At 39.6% G+C, this 10,913-nt stretch overlaps 1 protein-coding gene across 1 annotated transcript; it reads right to left on the minus strand.

Moving 5' to 3' along the window:
• Window positions 1-7,861: 7,861 nt before the first annotated feature.
• On the minus strand, window positions 7,862-9,644 carry LOC130966444 (uncharacterized). The gene is made up of 3 exons (XM_057891249.1): window positions 8,939-9,644; window positions 8,718-8,864; window positions 7,862-8,625 (listed from the first exon to the last, which is right to left on the minus strand). The coding sequence occupies exons 1-3, from the start codon at window positions 9,642-9,644 to the stop codon at window positions 7,862-7,864; spliced, it is 1,617 nt and encodes a 538-aa protein (XP_057747232.1).
• Between the last annotated feature and the right edge of the window lie 1,269 nt (window positions 9,645-10,913).

A 10,913-nucleotide genomic window follows, 5' to 3' on the forward strand; every position in this document is an offset into this window, starting at 1 on the left:
TCTTTAATATTCATTCATTGTCACACGAAAGTTACACCGATATGCGGACGTTAAAGGATCCTGAAATTAAAGGGTCACGAAAGTTGCGTTGGCTGCTCAAATATACAATTTCCAACAATGCCAGGGTCCCCCCATCTGACAATTATTAACAGCTACCGTTTGTCTCTTTCTGGGGCACCATTAATAATAGATCGAGGATGCATTATGATTATGGGACTGCTTCCTGAACCATAAACTTCACATATTATACAAATGAATCTCTAAGTATCAATCTATCACATCCTGTAAACAAGGGTTTAACGATCGTGTGTGCTAAAAGGATACGTTAAGATTATAAATTAAAATTTTTTATTAAAAATATAAATATTTAAATTTTTAATATATTTATTTTATATTTATTAAATAAAAAAATTTAAAATTTTTTATTAATAATAAATTCTGGACTGCTACACATCCATATAACTATATAACCAAGTTGGCTCAAACCCAAATAGAATCAGGCGCATTAAATGGCGAGTGAAACACACGCGCCGGAGACGAAAGAAACCCCTCCTTTTTCATTTGCATTTTATTATGAAAAAACGTTGCATCTTCAATACGAAATCAAGACACGAAAACACTCATTCTCTTCGAATTTCTCTCAACATCACACAAACTTCAATCACATTTTTTGCGAAAACCACTATTGGAAAGGAATCAGAAGAAGATTTCGCAAGCAACAACCAGAAACAAACGAAAACAGCAACAAAGACTACCAAAGGTTTGAGAAAATTACTATCATTTAAAATATTGCAATGTCGCGTTTCTCCTAGTTGCATTTTAGTTTTACTGGATTGATTTGCTTCGTTTAGTAGATTGAACTATTGTGAATAATTTTTACAGTATAACTAGGCCTTGGAATGAAATTTGTTGTTATTTTCATTCAATTCAGTGGATAGTGTAACTAGGGCTTTAAGATATACGTGCTTGTTCTTATTGGTGTGGATAGTTTAACTAGAAGAGCTTTGAAATTGGTTGTTACTGTAACACCCTAATTAGCCTAAGTCTTACCCCGCGTCGTAAAACAAAGGTTAATCAGAGGTTACGACAGTTTTTAAGTTTATACCTAATATATATATATATATATATATATATATATATATATATATATATAGAGAGAGAGAGAGAGAGAGAGAGAGAGAGAGAGAGAGAGAGAGAGAGAGAGAGAGAGAGAGAGAGAGAGAGAGAGAGAGAGAGAGAGAGAGAGAGAGAGAGAGAGAGAGAGAAGGAGAGAGAGAGAGAGAGAGAGAGAAGAGAGAGAGAGAGAGAAGAGAGAGAGAGAGAGAGAGAGAGAGAGAGAGAGAGAGAGAGAGAGAGAGAGAGTAGTATAGTTTAAAAGTTCGATGAAGGATATAGCTCAAAACAGGATTTTTAAAAGCGCAAAACGTACTAATGAAGATACTAGCTTAAGGCACAAGAAACTAATAAGATATGACAAAAGATAAGTATATAATATCATAGGAAACTAGTCACGACTCGCGGAGTTTAAGCCAGCTAACCATATACAAGTATATAGAATCATAAAGTGAAAATAGCTTATACAGGTTTTGTTCTCTCATATATATGCCTCCAGGCAAACCAAAATACAAAAGGAGAGATGTATAAATAAAATAAACCAAAAGGACTCCAAAAGAATCCAAGATCCTCCGCTTCTGTCACCATCCAAAACAACTCACCAAGGTGGGTTGCGACCTGTATCTAAAAAACACAACAAAAATATAGTATGAGAACCGGAGGTTCTCAGTATAGTAACAGTGCCCAGTGATGTAGGATATAAGACTCCAGGATGCCAAAGGCAATCCTAACCTCCATATCCATCACAAGATTTCATTACTTAAGCATTCTGAAATAGATAAGCATAATATATCAATATTGACTTAAATATACCAGGTAATCTATCTTAGGAAATTTCTACTCTAACCAAACACCGCTGTCCCACAGCCTTCACCAACCGATCCTCCATGCGATCCCATCGCCACCACCTTCTGAACCTCCTCAATTCCAGTAGAAAACACAGGTAATATACAATGCAAGTAAAGCACAAGTAGAAGCATATAAGGCAAATAATTCAGATAGCAAGTAAGCATGTTATTCAATTAGGCAAAGCCATTACAAGTAAACAAAGCATACAAGCAGATAGAAAATGCATATGATGAATGCCTACTGGCTGTGATATCACATTGTCGGTTCAACTGTCAACCCGACACATTTCCATGGAGACGACGCCCTTCGGAATTCTTATATGGGAACCCTCGAGATATAGTGCTTGGATCAATGTCCAGGTACCGGCGCCTGCACGCTCTATAGTTCCGAAGGGATGCGAGCGGGATACTCTTGCCTCAGACCTCACATCTCAACGTAAGTGGGATTAACCACCGTCCTTACGTCGCCGCTGCTACCTCGACAGGAGGGATTAACCACCGTCCCTGCCGAGCGTATAACGTCTCATAATCTCAGTAAAAACATTATTTCAGTGGTTTTCAGAAAGCATTTTCAGTATACAGAGATCCATCATCTCAATCCGAGTCTCCGACTCATCTCAACCACTGTGCATTCATAACTCAGTTTCCAAATATCAAAAGTTCATCATTCCTCATCTCATATACCAAGCATCCTTCACCTAACGTCAAACCATTCTCAGCACACCAGAAACCTAGGCCTCCGTTTTCTAATTTATCATAAAATCATATACTAGAACTCTTAAGTTATATCCCATGTTCTAATACTCAAAACTAGGCCCAAAAGTCTTAAAATGGTGATATAGAAGCTTACAACCTTATTGGGAAAGAAGAATAGTTGAAAACAAGTAAATTTGAGATACAGGATGTGTGCGGCCGCACAGGGGTCTGTGCGTGCGCACGTCCAGGAAATTTTAAAATCTGTGCGTACGGACAGGGGTGTGCGTACGCACAGGTGGCAAAACTTACAGAATCTGTTCACTCGCATAACCTTTGCCAGCGCCTCTAACAGATTGACCTCCCCAACGTGTGCGTCCGCACAGGCCTGTGCGTCCGCACAGGTTGCCATTCTTCCTTAGATATGAGCGCGCACAACCTGTGCTAGCGCTGCAAACAGAACGCACTTCCCTGCCTGTGCATGCGCACAGGTGTGTGCGTCCGCACAGATCAAAATTTTCGCAGCTTGTGCGAGCGCACAAGGCTGTGCCTGCGCACATATCAGAAATCATAAAATTCTGCAACTTTGTAGAATTTCATATTTTTAATACCAAGTTTGAATGATCATAACTTCCTCTACAAAATTCCAATTTTTACAAACTTTATATTGATTTAAAGGGTTTTCAAATATCTTTAATTCTAAACAAATTTCAATCAGTTTTGAAAACCGAGGCAAAAGTTATGATCGAACAAAGTTCACCAAAAACCCAAATTTACCAAACTTCACAATTTACACAATTTCTTACCATACACATTCCAAATCATACCAAACCATTCAAAAACTTTACCTTTCATCAAAATTAACCTGTTGTGCCCTAATACACCAACATTACCATATTTTCCTTCACATTTCTGGACTTTACTATGAGTTTGTGTGTTTTTTGGTGATTTCAGGTATTTTCTGGCTGAAATTGAGGGACCTGAGTAAAAATCTGATTCAGAGGCTGAGAAAGGACTGAAGATGCTGTTGGATTCTAACCTCCCTGCACTCGAAGTGGATTTTCTGGAGCTACAGAAGCCCAATTGGCGCACTCTCAATTGCTTTGGAAAGTAGACATCTTGGGCTTTCCAGCAATGTATAATAGTTCATACTTCTCTTGAGATTTGATGGCCCAAACTGGCATCAAAACGCCTACCAAAGATCATTTTCTGGCGTAAAACGCCAGAACTGGCATCAAAGCTGGAGTTAAACGCCCAAACTGGCACCAAAACTGGCGTCTAGACTCCAAGAACGTCCTGTGCACGTGAAAGCTCGGAAGGTCAGCCCAAAAACACACTAAATATGCCCCGGAAGTGGATTTCTGCACTATTTGCACCTAGTTACTCATTCTCTGTAAACCTAGGTTACTAGTTTAGTATAAAAACTACTATTAGAGATTTACTTTGTACCTCATGACATTTTTACATTCCTTATTGTACCTTTGATGGCATGAGTCTCTAAACCCCATGGTTGGGGGTGAGGAGCTCTGCTGTGTCTCGATGAATTAATACAATTACTACTATTTTCTATTCAATCGCGCTTGCTTCTATTCTAAGATATTCACTCGTACTTCAATGTGATGAATGTGATGATCCATGACACTCATCACCATTCTCAACTTATGAATGCGTGCCTGACAACCACTTCTGTTCTACTTGCAACAGCTTGAGTGTGTATCTCTTGGGCTCCTGATTCACGAGTTTAATTGTCTCTCCTAACAACAGAGCATTCAATTTCGTGAGATCAGAACCTTCGTGGTATAGGCTAGAATCAATTGGCACCATTCCTGAGATCCGAAAAGTCTAAACCTTGTCTGTGGTATTCCGAGTAGGATCTAGGAAGGGATGACTGTGACGAGTTTCAAACTCGTGACTATTGGGCGCAGTGATAGTGTGCAAAAAGATCAATGGATCTTATTCCAACACAAGTGAGAACCGACAGATGATTAGCCATGCGGAAAACTGTAGCAGACATGTTTTCACTGAGAGGATGGATGGTAGCCATTGACAACGGTGATCCACCAACATAAAGCTTGCCATAGAAGGAGCCAGGCGTGTTTGAAGAAGAAGGCAGTAGGAAAGCAGACACTTAGAGGGTAGAGCATCTCCGAAACCTCGACCTGTTCTCCATTACTGCATAACAAGTATTATTTATTTCATGTTCTTTTACTTTTTACAAATAAAACTAAGAATTATTATTGATATCCTGACTAAGAGTTTCAAGATAACCATAGCTTGCTTCATGCCAACAATCTCCGTGGGATCGACCCTTACTCACGTAAGGTATTACTTGGACGACCCAGTGCACTTGCTGGTTAGTGGCATCAGAGTTGTGAAACGTGTAAATCACAATTCCGTGCACTAAGTTTTTGGCGCCATTACCGGGAATTGTTCGAGTTTGAACAACTGACGGTTTATCTTGTTGCTTAGATTAGGAATAAATTATTTTTTTAGTTGGTATAGAGTCATCAAATTTGAGTCTTTTATTTTCTTTTCAAAAATCTTTCAAAAATAATTTTTCTTTGATTAAATTTTGTGTCAAACTTTTAAGTTTGGTGTTCTTTTTGTGTTCTTGTGAGTCTTCAAGGTGCTCTTGAGTTTTCTTTGTGTTTTGATCTTAAAATTTTTAAGTTTGGTGTTCCTTGGTGTTTTCCCTCCAAATTTTCGAAAACAAGGAGCATTAGATCTAAAAAATTTTAAATCTTGTGTCTTTTGTGTGTTTTTCTCTCTCCTCATTAAAAATTTTTAAAAAAATCTTTTCCTTTAATTACTCATAATTTTCGAATTTTTTAGTCTTATTTTATTACTTTGATTGAAAAATTTTAAGTTTGGTGTTTTCTTATTAAGAAAGTTTCAATCTTTAAAATTTTGAAATCGTATCTTTTTCAAAACTTCCTAACCACTTTCTCTCTCTTTATTTTCGAAAATCACCACCCAAAATTTTTCAAATCCTTTTAATTAATTAATTATTTTAGTTTCCAATTTTCTTTATTTTCAGTTCTAAAAAAATATTAAAATAAAATAAAATAAAATTTTATTCACAATTCATATCACCTCTCTTTTTCCATCATCGACCTAAGTGTAACTGAACAGTCCAGAAGGACTTTGGGGTCATATGCTAACTCCACTGCTACTTTATATGGGGGTAGTATCTGTATACCCCCCATTAAGGTTAGCAACTTTGAGCTAAACCCTTAGCTCATTATCATGGTGCAGCAAAATTGCCAGTATTCCGGTCTTCCACAGGAAGAACCTACTGAGTTTCTGGCACAGTTCTTACAAATTGCTGACACAGTACGTGATAAGGAAGTAGATCAGGATGTCTACAGATTACTACTGTTTCCATTTGCTGTAAAAGATCAAGCTAAGAGGTGGTTAAATAACCAACCCAAAGCAAGCATACGGACATGAAAGCAGTTATCAGACATAACTTGTTGGCGGATGATAAGCGGTACTGAGACATAACTTTGTACCGAAGGCTCTTTGAAAAGCTCCCCAAAAGCTTGAAGTGAATCGGGGATCACAATCTGATACTATGCTCGACGGCACACCATGCAACCTTACTATTTCCTTGATGTACAATCTCACCAACTCTTCCATAGAACAGTTTACTCGGATAGGCAGTAAATGAGCGGATTTGGTTAAGCGATCTACGATCACCCAAATCACATCAAATCCCAACCTAGTCCTTGGTAAACCAGTCACAAAATTCATTACGATTTCTTCCCACTTCCACTGAGGAATCTCAAGTGGTTGTAGCATTCCTGACGGTTTCTGGTGTTCTATCTTTACTTTTTGGCAAGTTAAACACTTGGATACCACTGTAGCTACATCACTCTTCATCCCAGGCCACCAAAACATCTTCTTTAAGTCATAATACATCTTCATGCTTCCGGGATGAATAGAAAATCCACTGTTGTGACCTTCTGACAACAAGTCTGGCCTCAAACTCCCTACATCCAGTATACAAATCCTTTCCTTGTATCTCCATAACCCTTCATCATCCTTAGTGAATTCTTCACGCCTCTTATCACCAACTAGTTCAAACAATTGCTAAAGCTTCTGCACATCTTGCTGAGCCCTTTGTATTTCTGATTTAAACGTGGTTGAGATCTATAACTGGTTCAAACAAGTTCTTCCGGCCACTTCACCAACATCCAGCTTAAGATCCACAAACTTATCCACTAGCTCTTCTTCCTTGATTCTCATCCAAGAAATTGTTAAAGATTTTTGACTCAAAGCGTCTGCTACCACGTTCGCCCTTCCAGGGTGATAACTCAACTTGAAATCATAATCTTTAAGCAACTCCATCCACCTTCTCTGGCGCATATTTAGCTCTTTCTGATCAAAGATGTACTTGAGACTCTTATGATTAGAAAAGACGCTAAACCTTACTCCGTACAAGTGGTGTCTCCAAATCTTCAATGCAAACACAATCGCCGCTAATTCCAAGTCATGAGTTGGGTAATTCACCTCATGCGATCTAAGCTGACGCGATGCGTAAGCCACCACGTTCCGGTGTTGCATCAACACGCAACCCAAACCCTTCAAAGAAGCATCACAAGATACTTCAAACGATTCATGCGGTTCTGGAAAGATTAGAACAAGTGCTGAAGTTAATCTCTTCTTTAAAGTCTAAAAACTCGCTTCGCACTCCAACGTCTAAACAAAAGGCGCTTCTTTCCATTTTAACTTCGTCATCGGTAGCGTAATCCGGGAAAATCCTTCGATAAATCTCTGGTAATATCCAGTTAAATCCAAAAGCTCCTGACTTCCGTCATAGTCGTCGGTCTTTCCCACTCCATCACCGCTTCTACCTTAGAAGGGTCTACAGCTATTCCTCCTTTACTCACCACGTGGCTTAGGAACTTTACTTCCTCCTTCCAGAACTCACACTTTGACAATTTAGCATACAACTTCCGTTCCTTTAAGATTTTCAGCACAATCCTCAGGTGTTCCTCACGCTCCTTTGCCGTTTTGGAGTAAACCAAGATGTCATCTATGAAAACCACCATGAATTTGTATAGAAAGGGACGAAAGACTCTGTTCATGTAATCCATGAAAACAGCAGGTGTATTCGTTAACCCGAAAGACATTACCGCAAACTCGTAGTGTCCACAGCGTGTTCTAAACGCAGTCTTAGGGATATCATCCTCCTTCACCCTTATCTAATGGTAACCGGATTTCAAATCAATCTTGGAAAACACTCTAGCTCCTTGTAATTGATCCATCAAGTCATCTATGCTTGGCAGCGGGTACTTATTTTTCACTGTCACTTTATTTAACTGTTGGTAATCCACACACAAACGTATTCCTCCATCTTTCTTCTTCACCAATAAAACTGGCGCTCCCCATGGTGATACACTCGGTCGAATGAACCTCTTGTTCAAAAGTTCTTCCAACTGGGTCTTTAATTTGGCCAGCTCTATCGGAGCCATTCTATACGGCGCAATCGACACTGGTCCGGCTCCCAGTACCAATTCAATTGCAAATTCAATCTCCCTTTGAGGTGGGAACCCAGGGATATCTTCTGGGAACACTTCTGGAAAATCTCTAACCACTGGAATCTGATCTAAGTACTGGGCATCACCCAACGCATTAGCAGCCAACAGAATATAATCCTGACACTCCTCCGCACTACAAAGCACCATTACAGAGTTCAGGTAATACTCCATAGCTACCACTGCTCCATTATCTCCTTCCGGCATAAACCGAATAGTTCTTTCAAAGCAATCCAACAAAACTCGATTCTTCGACAACCAATCGAACCCCAAAATCATTTCTAGCCCCACCATTGGTAAACAGATCAAATCGTGCACAAAGTCTCTACCCTCAAGCTTGAAACCTACTTGTCTACAACCTGACCTAGTCATAACTATTTGATGTGGAGTATGTACATGCAGATCAAAAGGTAACTCTAACACTTTCAAGCCTAATTCCTCAACTTAGCAAACGAAATAAACGAATGCGAAGCTCCAGTATCATATAATGTAACTAAGGATTTATCACCAATTAGACATATACCTCTCATCACTGGATCCGCCTTAGAAGCATCATTGGCATTCACAGCAAAGACTTGACCTTGATACTGACTCTGGCCCGCATTCTGATTTCTCCCACGAGTGCAATCCCTCGCAATGTGGCTAGGCAACGCACAATTGAAGCAACCACCTAAACCAATCTTGCATGAGTCATAAGGCTGAAAACATCCACAATGATCACAACTAAATTCGGAGAATTCTTACTCTGATTTCCTATCCCCTTAGCATATTGAAATTGATTTTGATTATTCTTTCTAGAACCTCCTTGGCCTTGAGGCGCATATCCTCCTCTCTTGAAGCTTTGTCCTCTCGGATGAAAATACTTGCCACGCCCCCGACTAGAGCTCCCTCCACGAGTGTCTTTGGATGCCGCCACGGTTTTGAGATACTCTTCCACTACTCTAGCCTTGTTCACTAAGTCAGAGAAGACACGGATCTCCAAAGGAGTCACAACAGTCATAATGCTATCCTTTAAACCCCTTTGGTACTTAATGCACTTCCAGCTCTCGTAAGTATCCGGGGCATCTTGACATACCCTAGAAAACCTACAGAGTTCCTCAAACTTGTTGGTGTAATCTGCCACAGATAGGGAACCTTGCTTCATCTGTATTAGTTTTATTTCCTTTGCTTCCCTTGCAGACTCAGGGAAGTATTTCTTATAGAAAGTTGTCTCGAACACCTCCCACAGAATGTCGGCATTTTGAAGATGTAGCAAACGACACTCAGCTTGCCACCAGGGCTGGGCCTCTCCCGCTAGCTGATAAGCGGCAAACTCTACATACTGATTGTTTGGAACATGCTGCGCCTGTAAAGCACGCTCCATGGCCTGGAACCAGTGGTCCGCTTCAGTAGGATTAGTTGATCCTCGGAAAGTTGGTGGATGAACCTTGAGGAACGTCGCCAAGGTCATCAGAACTCCTCACGTGTTATTGCCGTTACCCTCAGCATTATCATTGGTATTCCCTTCGCCATTCCCATTGCCATTTCCATTCCCGGCCAGTTGGCCCAATCTCTGCACAGCTTGCAGAGTCGCAGCAGTATTAGCTTCTATGGTATTAGCGAGATTCGCCATTGCCGTCATGAATTTGGCATGATTGTTAGTTGGTTGCTCATTCCTACTTTCCCGTGTACGTGTTTGACCTCATCCACGAGTGGCCATTAGGGTTACTGTCTACACCAAATAATCGATATCAAGGTGATCAGTCTCAATATCAAAAGTGTAGTGCTTCAATTATCCCAAACAGGCACTCACAAACAAGCATGCTATGCAATATCAAACAGATAACTTAATAGCATCAAAGAAAAGACACACAGAGTATGCAATAAAGCACAATCGGTCCATCCCTCAGGCTCACAAGGATGAACCACTCTGATACCACTAAATGTAACATCCTAATTAGCCTAAGCCTTACCTCGTTTCGTAAAGCAAAGGTTAATTAGAGGTTACGACAGTTTCTAAACTTATACCTAATATATATATACATATATATATATATATATATAGAAAGAATAGTATAGTCTAGAAGCCTGATGAAGGATATAGCTCAGAACAAGATTTTTAAAAGCACAAAACGTACTAACAAAGCTACTAGCTTAAGGCATAAGAAACCAATAAGATATGATAAAAGATAAGTATATAATATCATAGGAAACTAGTTACGACTCATGGAGTTTAAGCTAGCTAGCCATATACAAGTATATAGAACCATACAGGGAAAACAACTTATACAAGTTTTGTTCTCTCATATATATGCCTCTAGGCAAACCAAAATACAAAAGGAGAGATGTATAAACAAAATAAACCAAAAAGGACTCCAAAAGAATCCAAGATCCTCCGCTTTTGTCACCATCCAAAATAACTCACCGAGGTGGGTTGTGACCTGCATATGAAAAACACAACAAAAATATAGTATGAGAACCGGAGGTTCTCAGTATAGTAACAGTGCCCAGTGATGTAGGATATAAGACCCCGGGATACCAAAGGTAATCCTAAGCTCCATATCCATCACAAGATTTCATTACTTAAGCATTCTGAAACAGATAAGCATAATATATCAATGTTGACTTAAATAAACTAGGTAATCTATCTTAGGGGATTTCTACTCTAACCAGACACCGCTGTCCCACAGCCTTCACCAATCGATCCTCCATGCGATTTCATTGTCACCGCTTTCCGAAC

This window comes from Arachis stenosperma, chromosome 3 (genome assembly GCF_014773155.1).
Source record: "Arachis stenosperma cultivar V10309 chromosome 3, arast.V10309.gnm1.PFL2, whole genome shotgun sequence".
Taxonomy (NCBI): domain Eukaryota; kingdom Viridiplantae; phylum Streptophyta; class Magnoliopsida; order Fabales; family Fabaceae; genus Arachis; species Arachis stenosperma.